At 41.7% G+C, this 21,800-nt stretch overlaps 3 protein-coding genes across 3 annotated transcripts; 2 read left to right on the top strand and 1 right to left on the bottom strand.

Moving 5' to 3' along the window:
* Nucleotides 1-728: 728 nt before the first annotated feature.
* Nucleotides 729-11,659, top strand: gnsb (glucosamine (N-acetyl)-6-sulfatase (Sanfilippo disease IIID), b). The gene is made up of 13 exons (XM_037117407.1): nucleotides 729-871; nucleotides 2,165-2,565; nucleotides 4,059-4,118; nucleotides 5,092-5,295; nucleotides 6,201-6,266; nucleotides 6,356-6,454; nucleotides 8,176-8,343; nucleotides 8,435-8,517; nucleotides 8,602-8,720; nucleotides 8,798-8,901; nucleotides 9,005-9,217; nucleotides 9,672-9,782; nucleotides 9,876-11,659. Exons 2-13 carry the CDS (start codon nucleotides 2,380-2,382, stop codon nucleotides 10,023-10,025), a joined length of 1,563 nt encoding a protein of 520 aa, XP_036973302.1. The 5' UTR covers nucleotides 729-871; nucleotides 2,165-2,379; the 3' UTR covers nucleotides 10,026-11,659.
* Nucleotides 11,660-12,454: 795 nt separating this feature from the next.
* Nucleotides 12,455-14,874, bottom strand: mrps24 (mitochondrial ribosomal protein S24). The gene is made up of 4 exons (XM_037117664.1): nucleotides 14,689-14,874; nucleotides 13,885-13,962; nucleotides 13,260-13,371; nucleotides 12,455-13,004 (listed from the first exon to the last, which is right to left on the bottom strand). The coding sequence occupies exons 1-4, from the start codon at nucleotides 14,728-14,730 to the stop codon at nucleotides 12,721-12,723; spliced, it is 516 nt and encodes a 171-aa protein (XP_036973559.1). The 5' UTR covers nucleotides 14,731-14,874; the 3' UTR covers nucleotides 12,455-12,720.
* Nucleotides 14,875-15,013: 139 nt separating this feature from the next.
* On the top strand, nucleotides 15,014-20,431 carry nudcd3 (NudC domain containing 3). The gene is made up of 6 exons (XM_037117663.1): nucleotides 15,014-15,557; nucleotides 16,629-16,927; nucleotides 17,886-18,018; nucleotides 18,096-18,239; nucleotides 18,333-18,521; nucleotides 19,254-20,431. The coding sequence occupies exons 1-6, from the start codon at nucleotides 15,360-15,362 to the stop codon at nucleotides 19,362-19,364; spliced, it is 1,074 nt and encodes a 357-aa protein (XP_036973558.1). The 5' UTR covers nucleotides 15,014-15,359; the 3' UTR covers nucleotides 19,365-20,431.
* Nucleotides 20,432-21,800: the final 1,369 nt, after the last annotated feature.

Here is a 21,800-nt window from a genome sequence, read left to right as displayed (position 1 = left end):
TAGATGATTACATCAAAAACAAATATATATTAGATTATTATATACTGTATTATACACTTTTATATATTTTAAAGGGTAATCAGATACATTTTGGGGCTTACAAGTTGATTAATGAGAGAGGAAAGAAGAGAAAACTTCTGATACACAATTTTTTATTCAGTGTTTTAACTTTCCTCAATGACAAAAGTAAGATGTTGAAGATTTCTACCTTTTGGGCCCTCAAGCAGTTTCTTAAATGACATGATCGGAGAGGTTTAGACATCATTTTACAAATAAAGTTGGGACCCAGAAGCTTAATTTAAAATGAATGCATTCATTTATTTGTCATGTGTTTTTGATGTAAAATCAAAGTGTCTATAGTTGTAAGATAGTGAGGTCAAAAGTGCAATATCCCTCTGAAATATAGTGGAATATAAAATAGAATAAAATAAAAAAAAATACTCTGGATCACATTTAAGTGCAGTAACTGAGTAAATGTTTGTTCCAGCTCTCTCTGTGTCTGAACTCGTTGGTCGTAGAGACGTTTCTTGCTCTGCACAGATGATGAGGATGATAAGACGTCTGCAGTTATAACCTCCTCCACCTTCAGCTGCTCATTTCATGGTCTGACAGGCAGCAGATCAGGTGTGACTGTGCTGACTGATTGCTACCTGCCCGTTCATCAGCTCACCGCCAACAGCTGCGGAAATAAAACTAAAATGAACTGCAGCTAAATTCGGGGATTGTTAAGACATGATGCACGGATCATTTCATTCTCACTGCTTCCTGTTGCAGAGGGAGTCGCTGCAGAGTGTCTAAAACTCTCATTATAAATAAATTTAATGTATTTTTCACTGCACAACATGTCAGAGTGGGATGATTCCAGAGCCAGGTATCAGACTGATTTCTTGCCTCTTAATGTTTCTGTAGCTGCGTGTTCGTTTGGATCAGGAGGTGAAACTCCTGAAACAGAGAATACGAAGATTTCAAACACTGAAATAAACTCTGAAGCTGTTTAAGAGGAAATTTAAGGGGAATTACACTGAAGTATTAATGTTGAACTGGTTTCAGATCCTCATGTGTACATTCAAGTTTTATTTTTCCTGAAAGGAAAATGAAACTTTTAGACTGTGAATGTGTCAGAGACAGGTGAATAAACTGGCCGATAAAAAGAAAATGTAATAGAACTGAATATAATATATTAAAATAAAATATAGAATAGAAATGGTTTTGTAATATAAAGGTTTCTGCATATTGAATTTTATACAAAATGAAAAAACAAAGTGTTGACTTAGTCTTAAATCAAAATAAAATGAATGAATAGTTTTCTATATCGGATTAAAAAGTTAAAAAAAAAAATAAGAATTTACCGTAACGTCAGATAATATAACATAACTTAACATAGTGTAATATAACATAATGTTTACTTCTTATTAAATTCTTATTAAACATGATGTAAAAGAATATTATAAAGTTTAATTCAATGAATTAGCAAAATCTGTTTTTATTAATGGCTCTTCATTTTGGACTAAATATAAAATAAGATAAAATAATCTAATATCAGATTATATAACATTATACAATAATATATTATATTATATTATATTATATAATCGGATAAAATATACATCATATAATATAGTATAGCATAATATTATACTGTATTATAAAATAAAACAATATTATATAACATAACATAATATATCATAAAATAAAATAATAAAATAGTATGAAATCAAATAAAACAGAATAAAATAATATAATATCCGATTATATAATATTATAAAATAATATACATAATATCAGATCATATAACATTATACAATAATATATTATATTATAGCATAATATTATACTGTATTATCAAATAAAACAATATTATATAACATAATATAATATATCATAACATGAAATAATAATATAAAATAAAATGGAATAAAATAAAATAAAATAAAATAAAATAAAATAAATGATGGTGACTCAGTGTCCCTCCTGTAGGCCTCAACCTGTTGAGTTGTGTAAAGGTGTGTAAAGGTGTGTAAAGTTGTGTAAAGGTGTGTAAAGTTGTGTAAAGTTGTGTGTTCTGTGTGTGGTACAGTTTGTTCTCAGTCGTCACTCCTCCCCCTCCGCCTGTCTGTCTGTCTGTCTGTCTGTCTGTCTGTCTCTCTGGTCATATGACCACCAGCACCTCGACTGCACTTCCTCAAACTGCTGCTCCCCGCGTGTGTGTGTGTGTGTGTGTGTGTCCAGCCTGTACACACACTCACTCACACACTCTGAGCAGGAAGCGGAACCGAACCTCAGCTGAGCAGCACCGTGTTCAGGAGAGTGTGTGTGTGTGTGTGTGTGAGAGTGTGTGAGCGTGTGTTCCAGCGGGCTCCGGTGCTGTGGAGGCCCGACATGGCAGGTCTGAGGAGCGGACCCGGAGCGACCGTCTCCCCGCAGAGAAGCCGCGCTGCGGCCGTCACGCTGCTGTCGGCGCTGCTCACCTGCTGCGTCAGGTGTGCGGCGGAACCGAGCGGCGGCAAGCCGAGCAACATCATCCTCATCCTGGCCGACGACCAGGATGTCCAGCTGGGCGGGATGGTGAGTGGACCCGCCAGAACACACACACACACACACACACACACACACACACACACACACACACACACACACACACACCTCTCAGTAATCACCTGTACTGATCCAGAAGAATCTACGTTGACGTCAAACTGTTTATAGTCACCTGGATGAAGTTCAGAGTCACTTTATTGTGTCAAACTTTATTGTGTTTTTATCAGCGGATTATCGATTTTATATCACTACAGAGGAGAGGAGCGACAGTCTGCTGCCTCTCATGTTGTTGTAATGAAAATCGATCGATCAATTGAGTTGATCGACAGGAAATTAATCTGCAGAGAGGCTCATTTCAAGACAACGTCACACTTTTATTGATCAGAGCCGGTGTTGCCAGGTTGGGTCGATGTGTTAAAAGTCAAAGAACCACTCAAAATCTGCCCAAATTGATCCTGAAAGTTATCTGTAATTCAAAATATAAATACATTGATAATCAATAGTAACAGTTCAGTGGTTCAATCAATACGAATACGTATTAAAACAACAATTCAAGTGTCCTCATGTGCGCTAGAATACAGATAGGAGGCGATTTTACATTTCTCACCCTCGATCTTGAAAATTAAACCAATCAGTGATTGATCAGAGTGAGGGTTGCCAGGTTGGGTCGATGTTTTCAAGCCAAATAAACAGCCCAAAGTGATAAAAACAACACCAAAAGTTACCTTAAGTAGAAAATATAAATACATTGATAAATAGTAACAATTCAGCAGATCAGATCGGAGGCTGTTTTCCATTTCTCGCCCTCTAACTTTAAAAATAAACAGCAATAAAAGTTTTTTATAGAACTGAACCATCACGTGCCGCCTGCTTCACCACTAACACGAGAGAGAAGTTTGCACGCCATCCTGCGCTATCAAGACGCAATCAGTCATTAAGATGCTGTAACGAAGTCGTTTCTGTTACAGGAAGATGTGTGAGTGTTTTCACAGGACGAGCTGCAGACGTGATGGTCGTGATGGTAACTCGTGTCTGATGATGATCAAACATGATGTCAGTGATCTGGATGCATCTGCATTATTAATAAGTCTAATTTCATTTTTGATTTACTTAGAAGTCCACCGAACAATACGAACCCAAAACCACCAAGTCTGGCGGTTATTCTCATCAGAGATCAATAAGCTGATTGTTTTCTTGATTAATCAGTTGTAAGTGTTGTCTAAAAATCCACCTGACGTCAAGCTGGAGGTCTTCAAGTTGCTTGTTTTGTCCAACAAACAGCCAAAAATGTAAAAAAAAAAAAAAATACTGTCACTGGCCCTTTAAGTGACTGAAACAATTAATTGATCATCATTAGCTGCAGATTCTTTGATTAACTGTCGGACTTTATGGGCTCAAATTTACAAAGTGCTGAGAGATTTTGATTGAACCTGACAGTTAATTAAACAAGGAAGAACATAAACTCACTCGTCGTTCATTCATGTTGATCTCTGGACTCACTTTGCATGTTTCATGTCTTTCAGACCCCGATGAAGAAAACTAAAATGTTAATAGGAGACGAAGGAGCAACGTTTGTGAACGCTGTGAGTACATTCAACTTCATTACTCCAGTAAAAAGTCGAAGCTAACTGAAGCTCACGTCATGTTGATATAACTCAAAGACTATTAAAGTTAAAGGTAGAATCAGCAGGATTTTTGTCCCAGCTGCTCCTGAACGCACCACAAAGACAGTTGATTGTTGAGTCTCATTCCCAGGACGTCAAATAGACACATGTTGGGTTGGTAAAGCGTCCCGAGCAGCAACAAAGAAAGAAAATCAGAAACTCTCTGCAGATACGAGACACTAACACGCCTTTTCTCCACATTCCAGCCTCCCTCTCTGTCCGTTTACGGCTTCTTACGGCTTTTAAAAATCAGTCTGGTGATGTTGGGAAGTCGGTGATGAACTGCAATGAAGCAACGAGCCTCTTTTGAAAATACGAGGAGGAGAAAGTTCAGATATTTGCGTAGAGATGAGAAGCCAAAAGCCATCCGAAAACAAGCACTCGAGATAAGAGTCTGACATTAAAGATAACTTCACGAACACGCCGTTAAAGATTAAACCGGCGTTTCCTTCTCGTCAGGCTCTTGTGATGTGATGAGTCGTCAGCACAGTCATTTCCCCTGTAAACCTCTCACATGGTTTCATTTACTACGTGAGGCCTGAAGAAGCTCAAACTCTCCAAAAAGCAAAGATTGAGGAAGTTTTGTCTCCTATTAATCACTTGCCGACCCTTCGGAGGATGAAACTGGGAAACTAAACTGATGCATCAGGTTTAATAATCAGATATTGTCACACAGAGTCAGTTATCAGTCACATGAGACACTTTACTGCTCAGCCAGATCTTGTTGGTACATGTTGTTCATCACGCTGCTCATATAACCCGCCGCTGCCTTCACCTCTGCTTACGCATGTTGAAACTGAAAGATTTACACATCCTCCTCTCTGCTGTCACGCATCTTCTTTCATCATCTCTCTTTTCCCCCTTCTGCTTTCGCTTCCTTCTCCTGCGGTAGTTCACGGTCACGCCGCTGTGCTGCCCCAGCCGGAGCAGCATCCTGACGGGTCGGTACCCCCACAACCACGGGGTGAGGAACAACTCCGTGTCCGGGAACTGCTCCAGCGTCCAGTGGCAGAAAGGCCCCGAGACCGAGGCCTTCCCCGCCTACCTCAACAAGCTCAAGTACCAGACGTTCTTCGCTGGGAAGTATCTCAACCAGGTGTGAAAGCATTAAACTTCACGTGCAGAGTTTGATATACTCGAGATGTATCAGTGAAATGTGCTGCAGCTTTGTACTTCATCACATTTTCATCAGTTTGCAGCACTTCGCTCCTTTTTGGCTGGACTGCAGAAACATTGGTGCCAGAGCGATGAACGCTCTTCGAAAATGAAAATGCACAAAAGTGGATTCATTGTCGCTCGGGCAGCACCGGACATCCCTACTCTTGGTTCAAAACTGTCTTTGTCTCCACGTCTTATGTCCAAACTCTCGCTGCGTTCAGGCTCAGAAGCTTAAAAAACAAACATTAGCCAGCTAGCTAAGCTAAGAAAACTGTGGCGCTAAAAACAAAGGCACTTGTGAACGCCCTCGTGTTAGAAAGGTGGAAGTCTTAACGGTAAATAACTGTCAGCCGTCAGCGGCGGACGACTTAAATCTTGTGTGTAAGTTTAGCAGAAACCAGGGAGGCTCCAGCCTGGCAGTGCTGCTCCTGCACTCATTGAACCTGGAGTTACAGCATGTAACTAATCTTCCACAGGATCTCTGTCACAGTCTGAACAGAGGATGTTGATTATTAGACGTGATGTCCTGCCAGCACACGCAGCGCTGTTCCTGATTAACATCTTAATATGAGCGTCGTCATTTTTAGCACATTAGCATGTTTATTTGAGCTCAGACTCAATAATCCAACTTAAACCCACTAAGATCTGACTTTAATGTGCAATGTGAACGTGTGAACTCAACACTGACACCCGAGTCAACGGACTCTGCTGTAGATTTGGGTTTTTAATCACCTCGGCTCGGCTTTAATCTAAACATGAGACCCGGGTGAACACGCTGAATTTTAACCAAACTCAAAGTTGTGACTTCTGTAACTGTTGTTGTTTTGTTTTTCTTTCCATCAGTACGGAAAGAAAGACGGGGGAGACGTTTCACATGTTCCAACTGGCTGGGACCATTGGCACGCACTGGTGAGACACACACACACACACACACACACACACACATACACACACTCACAAACACAAATATTACAACCACCTTTGTTTCACGGTCACAGGTGGGAAACTCGCAGTACTACAACTACACACTCTCAGTTGACGGCAAAGGAGAAGTGCATGGAGACAGCTATGAGAAGGACTACCTCACAGACCTCATCGTGAGTAGAAACCACACCTGTGCGAAGACTTAAAAACCGACTCCAGTCATCAGCAGTGTTTCCTCTGTGAGCACGTCTGTGAGAGGATTTATGAGAAGACGTGCGACTGTTCACCTCCCAAACCGGCTGAATCAGCTCGCTGTCGTAAGAAATGTGAAATGTGCAGTGAGTCTTCTTTGTCGGCCCGTCAGCAGCGTGGACGGTTAATCATCAGCTAGATGGTGTGAGAGAGGAGAGCAGGCGGATACTGTGCAGGTCTTTACTTCCTGTTTGAGTGTTTACGCTGCAGATTGACATTTTTATTTAGATATGTGTGAGTCTCCTGCAGGCGATTCTCTCCTGCTGACAGACGAGTCTTTCTGCTTTAAACGTCGTTTACGAGAGGTGAACTTTCTCTCCTCACCTGAGCTGTCAGCTGTTAGCGAGCTGCAGGTGTGTTTGTACTTTTATTATCAGCAGCGGATTGTAATGAAACACGCGTCTTAAAGGTTTTTTTTTCCTGCACACATGATGCTTAAAAAGAGTTTCCATGTCAATAAACATGTAAATATCAGACTGTGAATATACGTCGTTATAAAGACGACACAGCCAACAGTCTCGCTCATTAAAACCTGAAACTTAAACATCGTAGAGTCCTTTCACGTAACTGCAGTCAGCAAAATGAGCAGTTTTATCGTGATTTTTATATTTTTTACTACCATTTCTGAGCTCCAGTCTCCATTAAAGTGGCCGAACCTGATGCACACCAACAAGCTTATTAAGTGTCCAGGTCGTTTTTCTGTCATCTCTCGTCTTTTCTGTCATCAGGAAACTTTTATTTTGCTGTTTTTACATCCCGTCCTGTCCACTTGTGCTGAATTACGATGCCTGAGGTCAAAATGTTCCACCCTCTCTGCTCCTGGTGAACCAAACTCCATTCAAAAAATGGATGTTTTATGGTCGGGGATTATTTTTCATGGTAAAAACTGTAGTTTTAACGTTACAATGGCTGTTTTTTCATTGGTTTCGATCTACAGACACAATCGGCTTGTGTCATTTTCTCTGTAACATCATTAACTAACCTGTGATGAGGCGTTTGACACAGACATTGTTGTGTTGACCATCTGGGTCTCTTCTTTTACTGTCTTTCCCTCTTTTGGGAAGCAAATAAAATCACGACCTTGGTGAAAAATGCAACAGAACTTCTTTTATGCATGTCGCTACTAGCTGTCTTCAATATGGCGCCAGCATTTGTTTTCATCCAATGGGAGTTGTTGTGGTCGTTCTGGTGACAGGAAATTGACCCGCTGATGGGTGAAGTGGACAGAAAAACAACTTTAAAATCATCTAGTTAGTCAGATTCAGCTGCGGGGTTTCATAAGTTCACAAGGCCGTTGGGATGATTAGCAGCCAAAGTGAAGTGATCATGAAAAGACAGATTGAACACAGTGTGAGATCTGGAACATTGCTCCCATCTAATAACATGCATTTAGCAGCGTGTGACCAGTTTTGGTTACATAACCTGGTGTGATAATGACTCACAGATGCACCGAACACACAAGCCCTCCCTGTTTCCTGCTGCTCATTTAGTTTATTTACATGCGGTTTTTTTCCTGGTATCTGATCCTGATGCTACCAAGGAAAGATACTGTTGTTTTCTCTGCGCTTTGCTTCCCCGTCTGTGGTTTTTAATTGAAGATAAAGACGGTGGTGTATTCAGTGTTTGTTTGTTCTCTGTGCAGACGAACCGGTCTCTGAACTTCCTGGAGAACCGGAGCCCTCAGCATCCGTTCTTCCTGATGCTTTCTCCTCCGGCTCCTCACTCCCCGTGGACGGCGGCGCCGCAGTACCAGAAAGAGTTCGTCAACGTCAAAGCCCCTCGAGACGGGAGCTTTGACAAACCGGGGAAGGTTTGTCCCAAGTCGGCATCAAACATGATCACATACTGATAACTTCTTCTATGAGTCATTTCCGAGTAAATATTCATCTGTGGTTTTTCAGGACAAACACTGGCTGCTGCGTCAGCCCGTCAACCCCATGCCCAGCAGCTCCCTCGACTACCTGGACAACGCGTACAGGAAAAGGTTACGACCGCTAAACTCTTTTACTCTGAAAGGGTGTCAGTAAATGAAGGTCAGTCATGTAGATATTAATGTGAAATCTTGCAGGTGGCAGACGTTGTTGTCTGTGGACGACATGGTGGAGATGCTGGTGAAGAAGCTGGAGAGTATAAAGGAGCTGAACAACACCTACATCTTCTACACCTCAGACAACGGCTACCACACAGGTGTGAAGTCCCGCCCTCTTCGGCTGATTAAACTCTGTGTACTTCCTGTCTGTAACCGCCTCTCCTCGCTGTTCCAGGTCAGTTCTCGCTGCCCATCGATAAGAGGCAGCTGTACGAGTTCGACATCAGAGTGCCGCTCCTGGTCCGCGGTCCTGGGATCAAACCGAAACAGACACTGCAGGTCGCTGACACACACACACACACACACACACACACGCTTGGTTCTTCTTGCATATCAGAAAAGAATTTGCCACTGATGTTCGTTCTTTTCTCGACTCGTTCAGGCTCCGGTGATGAACATCGACCTGGCTCCCACCATAATGGACATAGCTGGTGTCAACCTGTCGACAGTGAACGTGGACGGTCAGTCGTTCCTCTCTCAGATGGCTCCATCGCTGCGTAACGGCACCACACGTCCGCTTTTCCTCGTCGAGTACACCGGAGAGGGACATCCAACGACCGATCCTGCCTGTCCCAAACTCGGCCCGGGGCTGTCTGTGAGGATCTTGATTCTTTTTAATTTCATTTTGCAGCTGTTCTGCAGCTTCTGCAGCTTAAACTGCTCGGAGGACATTTGAACTTCTACAGTTGCATTAAAGTAAAAGTAAATCTAATGGCCTGTTTCAGGATAGGCCACAACAGACGACACATCTTTATGAATCAACATTTTTTGGACTTATTAAACAGGATGCGGCCTTTGAACTAAAGTCTGATTAGAATTCTCTTCCTGGTTAATCAGCCTGAATCTTGTTAATCTTGTTTCTGTCATCGGGAGCGATGAGGTCACCCAGATTTACAACACCATGACGCAATGCGTCGACATGTCTTGAATCTTTGTGCACAGCACAAAAACAAAATATCAGCAGGCTCAGTACTTCATACTGTAACTGTTGCACCAAAACGATGGCTTTAATCCTTTAAAATAATGATAATAACTCCTTTTTTTCGCAGCAATGTTTCCCAGACTGCGTGTGTGAAGACGCCTTCAACAACACCTACGCCTGCGTCAGGACCCTCGACGGCACAACCGACCTGCAGTACTGCGAGTTTGCAGACACGGAGGTACTGAGCATGACTGTGGTTCACACGTTGCTGCCAGACGTCGTGTGAAAGCAGATGTGAAACTGGGCGTCTGTTCTTCTTTTGTGTCCTCAGTCGTTTGTAGAAGTGTACAACCTGACGTCGGACCCCCACCAGCTGGAGAACGTGGTGAAGAAGACGGACCCGTCCATCCTGCAGGCGATGAACCAGCGGCTCATCAAGCTCCAGTCCTGCGAGGGCGACAGCTGCCGCGACATCAAGTGAAGACGACGCCGCCGAAACAGCCTCCACCCCTCCAACCCTCCTCCTCCTCCTCCAGCCTCACAGTGGAGGTGGAGCTGGTTTATCTGTTTGTTGACCACAAGTATAGCTGGAGAAGCCTTTTTTCAGACCGATGTTTCCTACTGTGAAGTTTTTGACCCGGCAGGAAAAGTACAGGTTGTCACTAATGAAATGAAACGATGGCGACGAGTCTGTTGAGCGGCTCCAGTTTCAGGGTCCTGGTATTGTGCATGCTGGCTCACTGTCACTCTGTCAAGGTTTACTGGGACGCTTCAACAGAACCGAGCCATCGATAAAGAACGAGCTGATACCGTCCTCCTGTCTGTCCGGTGAATATGTAGCTGGTGACGTTTATGTCAGATCAGCGTACAGACGGTCTCTGTTATTAATTCTATGCAACGATTCCCCCAATAAGGACTTATTGAAGCTTAAAAGAGCAGTTTAAGATTTTTGGAAATGGAAGTTTTAGAGTCCAAGTGGGCATTTTTACATAATTTCTACCAGCTGTTGCCGCGGCGGAGGAATGAAGGGAGAAACGGTGAGCCGGGTTCTGTTCAGAGCTGATCAAATCGGCCTTGCAGCTACTCTGAAGCTCACTGATTCTCACCTCATGTCATAATTTTGAAAAGCTGATGTGTAAAATCACAGTTGGAGCCAGATGACCAAGAAATCCTCTGGTGTCAAGTCGACCTGAGAAAAGCGTCGGGCAGATGGGTTCAGAAACACCACTTGGTCAAACCAAACGCAGAACCGCAGGCAAACAAGCGATTTGTTAATTTAGTTCATTATCAGTACGTTTGCTAATGATTCCTTGCTCTTTTCTACACTTTTGTACTTTTACACATATTTTCATGGACGCTTCACCAGAACAAGAATATTTTCCAGAATCACAAACTTTTCCTGTTAATGTTTTTATCAACAGCCGTACTTTTCCTACGACAAGTCAAAATGTTTCGCAAATGTGAAAAAGACCTATTATTTTCTGAGCTGTGCTCGTTAATCTCACACTTTTACTTCATTATATATTCTTTTAACATAAACTCCTTTTTCCCAGTTCATGTTTTGCAGATTGTCTCTGCATATAAACTGCACTTTTAACTTACTGTTGTTCTTTACAAGTTCAGGATTTAAAGTGCCGTCGAAGATCAGCCAGACGTGGAGGTTAATAGTTTTGTTATCAAAAGATTCACAGCCAAAGATTTTCTGCTACGCTGCAGCTCGTTAACCAAATCAGCTCTAAAGGAATAGTTTCCTTCTTTGGAAGTAGGTTGGAAGATTAAAAGTCTTTGTTTGGTGGACATGATTCATTGTGCCTCAGATTTTAAAACTTGTACTCTCATGTTTATTACAATCATTCACACAGAGTATTAATAATAACATTTTAGAGCCGTTTTAAAGTGGAGGATGAGCGAAGTGATGCGATGGTTTCGAGATGTGACGTTTTCTTTGTAATTGTGAGGAATTCATTAAAGGGAAGTTTCACGTGTAAACAGAAATGAACGCTTTAATCCTGTGCGCCTTGTATTTGCACTCACGAGCCTCGTGCCTTTTTAAATGTGAATGTATTTGCACTGTGATGAAATTGAGTCAAAATAAATCAAAGCATTTAAAAAGTGCTCGTCATGTCGGATCTTTTTTAGAGGCTCGTATGAAGACGTTTCATATTATAACGTGTTTTTTGTTGTTGTTATTCAGTTTGTTTCTACGACAGTCTCCATTGATTACTGCCCAGGGGAGTTATAGTTGTTGCCAAATGCATCAATAAACCCTTAAATCTGTTTACAACTATATTACAATGTGTTACTAACTTTGTTGAATGTTTAAATGTTGTTTATAAATCCTAAACAAGGTCTTCAGTGAAGCACGTGTCAAAACATTCAGAGTATAATATGCATACAAGTCTAGTAATAAAGCACAGAGTTTAACCAAAGTGCTTCACACAAACGTTCTGTAAATGGTGTCACGTTCAAAGGTCTGCATAAAGAGGAACCATCATGGAGGAACGCTTGAGAAAAACACAGTTTCATTCTTTTATATTTGTTGTAACACGAGTCCAGCCTCAGTCGAAGAAGCCTGAACAGTTGTGTTTGTTTTGTGCGGCTTCCTGAGTGTCGTCTCGTTGTGTTTGGTGTATTTTTAAGAGTCTGTTCAACAAGCTCAGACTATAAAAACTGTGGTATGTGACATTGGCTCATGTTACATACAGTATATACTATATATATACACAGTATGCTGTGGGTCAGACCTATTTTAAGCAGAAAAGCAATGCAACAAGCAGAACTTCCTGATTTAACTTTAACTTTAAACATCCCTCTGATCATTCCTAAGTTTGTTCCCTGACTTACAAACCATGACGACAAAAATATGTCAGTGTCTTGAAATGTAAACAACAGGTGAACACACACAGTATGTAAACTTTGTTTGCTATATTTATTTGACAATTCCAGGCATAATGTTTCAGTCACACACACATGATTGCATTTCCTTTAACTCCAAGAGTCTGTTTCACAAAATCAAAGAGGCTGAACACCTTCGAGTGGGTAATAAATGAATAATGTTCATTTTGGGGATATAGGAAACAGAAGACGGCATCATTGTGAGCAGGAATGGAGACAGGAACAAAAACACAAATCCAACTGGTGTTATACCGCAGGACACATGTAGTATTACAGCTCTATCAGAGGTACTTGTACACAGCTTTCTCCGCCAGGGTCTGGATTTCTATCTTGACGGGACATTTGTAGAAGTGCGACAGCAGCGACTCCGAGTAGCCTATCAAGAAGTAAAACTTTGTTGGGGGTAATTTCTGTAACATTAAAGCGCACACGATGATGAGATTGCCCCGCCGCTTGAGCACAATCTCGTTGGCGAGGCAGCCGTGGAAGGTCCCGAATATGAAGCGTCTGATGAACACGTCCTCTATGGTCCGTTCAGCTGCTCCCTCTTGTCCTTTCAGGTTACCTGACAGACACAGGAGGGAGATATTTACTGTGACATACAGAACTAAATCCACAGTAATGAGTTAGTGAGTTGGACATTGACAAAGTTTACAGTTTGATGAGGGATTAGAAGATTGGTAGAGTAGGTAAACTGAAGTATCTCCACTTCTAAAACATCATTTAGGAAACATGACCACAGATGGTAAACCACTAGATTCGTTGTGTCCTTGAACACACAAAAATTAGAAAATTCTCAAACAAGCAGGTTTGTACTCACTGGTATGCTGTGACAGCCATCCTTTGCGGTGGGCAATGTGATGAGGTGCATGTGCGTGCTCGTAGGACACAGGGTTGTCTCCTTTCCCCACTCGGACACGAGCTGCTCGATTCTGGAAAACAACAAAAAAACAAAGAGATCCAAATGTCAATAAAAACAGTCTTTGCCTCTGACGTCTCTGGTAGCAAACTGATAACTATGCCAGAAAATCCAAGAATAAGTTTTCCCGCATGCAAATCCCAGATATGTCAGGGACTGTGTACTAAAGCGACAGATGAAACTACCTGACTCAGTCTGATAAAGCTTAATCTATTAGCTCCAGCTGAACAAGAGGAATAATTACAGCTGGCTACACTTTATACAGACATGTGAGTATTGAATCTAAGACAACCTAAACAATGGCTCAGGTTTATTCATTTGAGCCCGCAGGTAAATATGGTTTGCAGTCAAAGATGATGCTTCAGGCCTGACACACATTTTTCGCAACACTGACAATAGACAAACATCATAAAATCACTAAAATAAGAATAAATAAGGTTAATCTATTGGGGGGAAAAGAGGATGAAGACACATGTAACAACGGAGCGATGGGTAACTATGATGATGTCTGGAGAACAGTGTTTACCTTGCAGCACACCGCAGTGACGTGGAGACTTCTGCTTCCAGAGGAGCTGAGCAGTGAGCCGGACCTGGCCAAGACGCTCTGCAGAGGAAACACCATGAAAACAAAAAATCAGATGAGTGTGAGAAGTGCTGAGAACAGGAGGGTTCACGGGCTCAAATAAAGTTCAGTAAGAGTGAAACTTCTGATAGAAATCATTTAAAATGTGTGGTTGCAAACCTCTTTAGAAAGAGATACAAAATTACATTGCTGTCAACAAAAACTTTAACTAATCATCTTCGAAAAAGCAGAAATTAGAGGTTGTTTTATTGGATTATTTAACTTTGGATCCCTCTAAAAACAGTGCTGCAGTATTAATAACACATTTTCTATATATTCAATTGCCACAGGGCTCCATGAGAGTCTGGGACCCTGGGACAGCTGCTAATTTAACCCAACATGTAAAACAGTCTTGTTTGTTAATCTCAATTACATGTTTACGCTATTTGTAGCATTTGTGTCACTGTTATCTTCTCTAAAGGGAGCAGCTGACTAACTAGCTAACTACTAAGCAAACTGTGTATATATGTGTGATGCAGCTAAAAACCCAAGTTGATGTGTTAGTCGGTAAATAACAAGTATCTCAGGCATGACACTGAAGCTATGTTAGCTTAGGTTTAGCTTTAGGTTAGCTAGGTTTAAACCGTTAGCTTGTACACGAACAAGCTCGTAGACTGTTCAGCTGAATTAGCCAGAGCATATCAATATATCCAATGTCAACATGAGTTAATAGAAATGTATTAAACATTTAAACATTATTTTTCTTACCAGAAGCCTCACGTTCCCTGCGTTACTCAAGGACGCCGCCATGTTTTTCTCAGTATTAAACAGACGGGAGCGCGTCAAAGCTAACAGAGCTTAAACTTTGTCCTCTAATTTGTTTTTATTTCACTGACAGTATATTTTTTAACATGTAATTGAAATTGCAACCATGTACTGATTATATAACTCATGTCAAAATATATATAGAAAAAGTTATTTCTCTTTAAACTGGAACTTTTTTATCGGACAGTCCGGCATCTGTTTCTGCCGGAGGACTGTTGAGTTGTACCAACCGGATACAGAAAATGTAATTGTTTAGAATTTGAAACCAGCTCCAAATTACTCGATTATAATGATTATTGGTGATTTAAGTATCCAAAATACGATATTATAAACCCATTGTTAAGTTTTATTATTCAAATTTTAATTAACTCACGTAAAAGATTACGTGTTTATAAAGATTACGCACTTATTTTGAAAAAAAAAAGAAAAGAAAAAAAAACCGTGACCGGAAGTATTATTTTTTGGGACACAGGCGTTCAGAAACGTACCCCAGCAAGTCAGACTTACATTTAAACTTATATTTCTGGACAAAGGCTGTTGAATTTGGTTCGTAAATAGCCGGCAGGGATACTTTAAAGGTTAGTGAACACGGAGAAGAAGCGTTGAGAGCCGCCATGGCGTCGCCGCTGGAGATGACAGAGATGTACGACAACGCTCTGCTGGGGATCCTGCAGCACGTTGGAAACATCCAGGACTTTCTACAGGTCTATTTCGGGTTTTTGTACCGCAAGACGGACTTTTATCGCCTGCTGTCAGCTCCCAACGAGAAGATGGGCTTCCCTCCTGGTGTGGCGGAGAAGATGGTGTTCAAGGTGAAGTTTGACAACATGTTCAGATCTTTGGACACACTCAGAGCCATGACAACATGCTAAATACTGTCGTTAACTACGAATTCTGACCATATCTTGCTGTTTACACCTGTGTCACAGTGTCCTGAAGTACAAATGTGCATCACTACAGCAAGATGAGATGTTAAACCGCAGCAGAACATGATTTTAGGGGAGAACTTCGAAGTTTAGGGGGAATAAATGTAAATCAGAAGACAGATATCTTCATTGACTGATTATGTTTATGCCTTAACAAACTCTCTGTGTTTTCATGACTGAATAAACTGAGTGAAAGTGCTTCACATGCACTTCATCCTCCTGATATATGGAATTATTTGATCTAATGTGGCTGATTTGAAAGCATTAAAGCTCATTTTTCTTATGTAAGATCTTAATTTCTTGCAAGATGCCATTTACAACTTTTACTCAAAAACTTAAAACATTTGAATCAGAAGAGTAAAACAAACTGACCTTAGAGAACAGCACAATTTATACTGATTTACTCTGTTTATATGTGGTGGACCCTGCCACCTTTCTAGCTTTAAACAGTGTTCTGGGACCTTATGTTCAGCTTGTTTGTTCACTTGTGGAAAAAAAATTATATTTTTTAGTCTGAATTTCTTCTCCAAAACTACACAAAGCTCCTTTAAGTACTCTGTGAGTGCTCCAGGTGTCCATACCACCCAGATGGTGTCAGATGCTGGTGAGACAAGAGCATCCAAATGTCTGGACGTGATTTCACACGCAGACTCGTCGACTCTGCGGCCGCGTGCGCAGGAAGTCCACAAGTCTTGAGCGTGTCCAAACTCACATTTCATCCAGTCCAGAAGTGACGTCAGTCTGACTTTCTGCAGACCTCCAGGGAGTCAAAACAATTCATTTATTATAATCTTACTTGAATCATACTGGCTGAAATGATATGACATCATAATACAGGCAAGTATACACTGTAGAGGTGATCAAAATGCATTTTATCTATTTTATTATCTTTCTATCAGCGGCTTCTTTTTGCCTTGCAGTCTTTCACAGTTCTGATCTGTGATATTCTCTCTCCAGACATTTAAGCTGTTTGAGAAGCTGGCAGATCACGACAGAGAGCGGCGGCAGAGCGAGCTGCAGAAGAGAGAGGAGAGTCGAAGTGTTCCTCCGGCAGTTCAGGAGCTGGAGATCAGCGCTGAGCCTCCAGAGGGGACGGAGGAGCGGAGCACAGAGGCGGCACAGACCGAGAGCTCCTCACTGGAGGCCGGGGGGGTTTCCACCGAGGCGACCGGCGGCTCTCAGCCCAGCAGCAGCGGTCCAGGACCGTCACCTCAGGGAGACCAGGCAGCTGCAGCCAGCACGAGCGCAGCAGACGGGTGAGTGAAGCCCAGTGAGTTTATCCAGCATCAAATCCAGTAGTGAGTAAAATCTTCAAATATACACTCCAGCCAAGTGAGTGTAAAGATAAGAACTGGAATGAAAAGGCTTGTAGTTATAATCAGGGACGACAATGTGGATTTTTTTCAGCCGATACAATAACCAATAATTACCTGACTGTCATTGCTGATACCGATAAAATAACCGATAACAACAACCAACATTTTCATGCTTTTTTCATGCACATCTGAGTGCAAGACAGGCTAAGATGTAGCGAGCAAAGATGGTTTATTTGTTGTGTAAAAAATACACCAGTGACGACATGTTGTTGTTCTTGTATTGGCATCAAGGATGTGGTGAGGTGTGAGGCTGCTGCAGTATCTCCTGAAATCAATATCAAGATTAATAGTTTAAGTCATTACTAATCGTAGCCAGATTGTTTACCTCTGTGTTTTTCACCTGTGGCAGTTTGTCGGTTTGTCAGCAGGATTACACAGAAACTACTTAATGGATTCCCACAAAATGTGGATGGAGTTTTGGCTTCAGCCCAGAAAAAAGACCCTGTTAACTTCTGGAGCAGATCCAGGAATCTTTTCACTTCCTTTTAACATCGTGAGACAGAGTGTTTTTAAACCATGTCATTAAATTCTCTGGGAAAAATACATAAATCTTAGATGGCTCTGATCTACGAGTGAGTACGATAAGATTTGGTGAGCTTCATTTCAGTTGGATTATTATTTACAATCCAGGACTTAAAAGGAGTCGAAGTGTTTTCTGAGCGTCCACAGAGGTCGGTCCGGTCACCTTTCCCTCTCCAAACAATTTTTTAGCGGCAAGTATCCAGATGGTTCTGTGTGACAAACCATCTGGAGCGTCGGGTTACAGAAGTATGAATGTGTAAAACACGACGGGACCTAATGGGTATGAAAACACAAAATATTTGACAATTTGTTTCAGATCTCAGCAGAACTTTCAGGCCGAGCCCGACAGCTACAACGGAGCAGTGAGAGAGAACTACAGCTGGTCTCAGGACTACACCGACGTGGAGGTCAAAGTGTTTGTGCCCAAGACGGTTGTTAAAGGCCGACAGGTAAACGCAGTCTGTCCCGCCTCCTCGCTCTCCGTCCAGCGGCTGCAGTATGTGTCTCACACACATTCTGTCCTCAGGTCAGCGTCAGCCTGCAGGCCGGCAGCATTAAAGTGTGCGTGAGGGAGGGAGCCGAGGAGAAAACACTGATGGAGGGAGAATTCACCCACAAGATCAACACTGAGAACTCCCTGTGGAGCCTGGAGCCCGGGAGCTGCGTGGTCGTGAGTGCCCACGCGCTTTAATTCCGTCCGTATGAATATAACTTCTAAAAACTGACAACTTCTAATTCATGCACGCTTGTGTTCCACTTCCAGCTGTCGCTCAGCAAGTCCTCGGAGGTTTGGTGGAACGCGGTGCTGAAAGGAGAGCAGGAGATTGATATCAACAAAATTAACCGCGAGCGCTCCATGGCAACGGTGGACGAGGAGGAGCACGCCGTCCTCGACAGACTCACCTTCGACTACCACCAGAAGCTGCAGGGCAAACCGCAGAGTCACGAAATGGTGAGGACGCAACTTTCACACTTGATTGATCCTGAAGTCGACTCTTCGTGCGCTGTAGTGGCCTGGTTGCTGTGAATCCATGTACGTATGCAGCAGGTCACTAATCAGATTCATCTTCTACCCCCTGACAGTTCCAGCGGGGGCAGAGGATAAATCTAACATTATTTTTGGAAGCATGACTCACTGATTTTTAACTGCAGACAGGCAGTTCCCTCATGGGGCGAAAGCGTGTTAATATGACAAGAGATCCTGTGAAAACAGACTCATTTATATTTCTTGTGTTTCTTTGTGAGTTTCAGTTCTTGGACATATTTGTTCTGCCCCTACGTACGTGTGATTAGAAACCAGGTGACACAAATACACGGCTGATAAACTGAATCTCTGCAGGACTGATCTACGCAGAGAATTCAAGTTTTCTCTAATCCACCACCTCGTTTAGGAAGAGCAGGTTTACATTTAAGCAGTCAGCTCACTTTCTTTCATAAATCCGTCTGCAGTCCGTTACACGTGTGTTGTGATTAACTAAATTATTGTTTTCCACACAGCAGCTCCGACAGAGACGCTGCTGCACACACCTCCCTCAGCGTCGGACGTCAGCGTCTAAAACCAGCATCAGTGTGTTGTCATTCGCTCTGGTGGTCTTTATCAGCGGCTTGACTCGCCTCTAGATGGCACTGTGGTCTTTATCAGCCTGGATGGAAGATGTTTAACTTCTCTTTGTCCACTCCACAGAAGGTGCACGAGATGCTGAAGAAGGGCTGGGACGCTGAGGGCTCTCCGTTCAGAGGGCAGCAGTTCGACCCCACCATGTTCGACATCCCGCCCAGCGCCGTGCAGTTCTGAGGCCCAAGCCCGACGCTCCAGCCAAATATGAACTGAATCCCAGTTTATTTACAGAACTGGACGCAGGAAAAAGTCGACGTTTAGCTGCTGCTGTCGCGCTGAGAGGCCGACGTTCACTTAAAGCGGCAGATTTAGTGTGTTGGGGATCGAGACGAGGACGTGTCATTATATCAAACATTAATTTGATGTTTTGGCGGCGTGACATCTGATAAATACTTGTACTTTGTTAACTGTTTTGCTCTTTATTTAATAACTATAGTGCCTATGAGTTTGCCAGCCCTACTGAGTGATTCTTTTTTTTGTTTTGTTTTTCATTTTTATTCTCATGCAAACTGTCGAGTGTTGTCGGCGTCTCTCGGCGGTCACGTTTCCATCCAAATGTAGCTCCTATTTTTACTGAATTTTTAAGAAATTAGCCAAAAGAAAATGCTAATTTAATGTGTGTTTCCATTCGCTGCTGTCATGAGATCATTAGGAGGGATTGTTATAAAACATTCATGTCTCAAATGCTGGAAAACAGACATTTATGTAAGCTTCATGTATCGATGTGAGCAAAGTTACTCAGATCTGATGTTTTCAGCTCTTTAACAAGAAGTTAAAGTAAGTAATTATTAATTCACAACATGATTTGTTCGTTTAGCCTGTGTCCATTTCGTTTTAATCGATACACCAACTTTCCAACCTCAGCTAAACTTTGAAACTCTTTTGGCCGCTCGTCAAGATTTTAAAGTTTCCGCTGTTTATTACTGCGCAGATTTAAAACGCTCGTTTAAAACAGCAGGATGGAAACACACTTCTTGTTTCAGGCTGAATCGACCTGAAGACGAACCTTTTTCACGAGTGTTTGAGATGTGTGAGAACGTTGTTCTCTGGTCTTTTTTTTAATTTATTTGTCTTCTATCTTGATGAAAATGAAAAACAGCAGAAGGAAGACGTGCAACAACGTGGAAACAGACTGTCGGAGCAGCACGGGTTGATGTCTGAGTGGATCTGATGCCTCACAACCAAACAACCAAAACTGAAAGTTGAATAAACTGTTGAATAAATAAAAGACTTGTTAAATATCACGTGGAAACGTTCATTCCAGAGTCTTTAAATGCATCTCATGGTCGTCAACAACAACAAAGTCTGCTGGCGTCTCATCCACTGACCTCAGTGTACTCACACATAAAGTAATAGATTATGTGCTATAAGAAAACTCCATCTGCGATAAGAGAGAGTGAGATGCAGCTGAAAGCCGGCGAGTAAATGGACCTGAGTGAAAAGTCTCCCAGGAACAGATGAGTGGAGTTATAACCCTCCAACAAGACGCGTCCATCTGATAAAGTGTCTGTGCTGCAAACAAAGACTAGGAAGTGTTCAAGAGAATCAGAGTCAACATTTACTCTGAGGTCAAAGTGCTCGACACGCAAACACTCTAAATCTGTGATCGGTGTTGTGTTGTGGAGGCAAATATTGCACCTTTTACTCAACTACATTTATTTGATATCTTTATTTACTTGTGACTTTTTAGATTATATGTATAATTGGCCTGGTTGATTATCAGGAAGAGGAAAAGTACTCGCTCACAGAATGGCTTCTGTCAGAATGATGTACAATAATGTTGTATATTGATGCATTAATGTGTTCGCTAATGCACTAATGCATGTAAATACTGCAGCTGGTAAAAGTGGAGCTCATTATATTTAACATTAATCTACTGGTGGGGAGTTTAACTACAGTAATACATCTTAACCTATCAGCTGATTTGTATTTTGTGTTAACAATTTAACTGCAGCGTTGACCAGACGGAGCCGCTAGAAACCTGAATAACTGAAGTAAAAGTGAAGATATCATGTTTAAATATCACTCTGGTGACAGTGGAAGACACCTGTATTTAATGTATGAAAGGTTCAAGTTAGAGTAAATTATGTATCCTGTAAATTTACTTGTTCACTGCGATCGTGAGTCTTTTTTTCATCCAATTGCTGATAAAATAAATACATTCTAAAATGTTGTACTTGTACTCTGATGCAGCATGTAATCTGTAAAGTAACTAGTAATCAAAGTAAAGTAATGTAGTGGAGTAAAAGTACAATATTTGCCTCCTAATTGATCAGAAATTACATTTTATTAGGACATTAAGACGATTTTGATCAATTTATTGTTTATAACGACTCATTGATTGGATTTGTTGTTGCCTAAATAATTCCTCACAACTCAACAGACGACGCTTACACACAGATTATTACTGATAAACAGCTAAAAAGTGACATATTAGTATTAATAAATCCAATAATTAAAGTATTCTCATCAAAACAAACAGCTGATCTCAGTCCCCAGATGATCTCCACTTCCTCTCCTGCCTCCATTTGCAGGCAGCGTTATAATAACATCTTGTTTTCCGTCGTCGCCGTTCATTTCATCCACACGCTCGTCAGTCTTTCCACTCTGCAA

Source organism: Acanthopagrus latus, chromosome 12 (assembly GCF_904848185.1).
Source record: "Acanthopagrus latus isolate v.2019 chromosome 12, fAcaLat1.1, whole genome shotgun sequence".
NCBI lineage: Eukaryota > Metazoa > Chordata > Actinopteri > Spariformes > Sparidae > Acanthopagrus > Acanthopagrus latus.
This window is presented reverse-complemented; position numbering and strand designations above follow the sequence as displayed.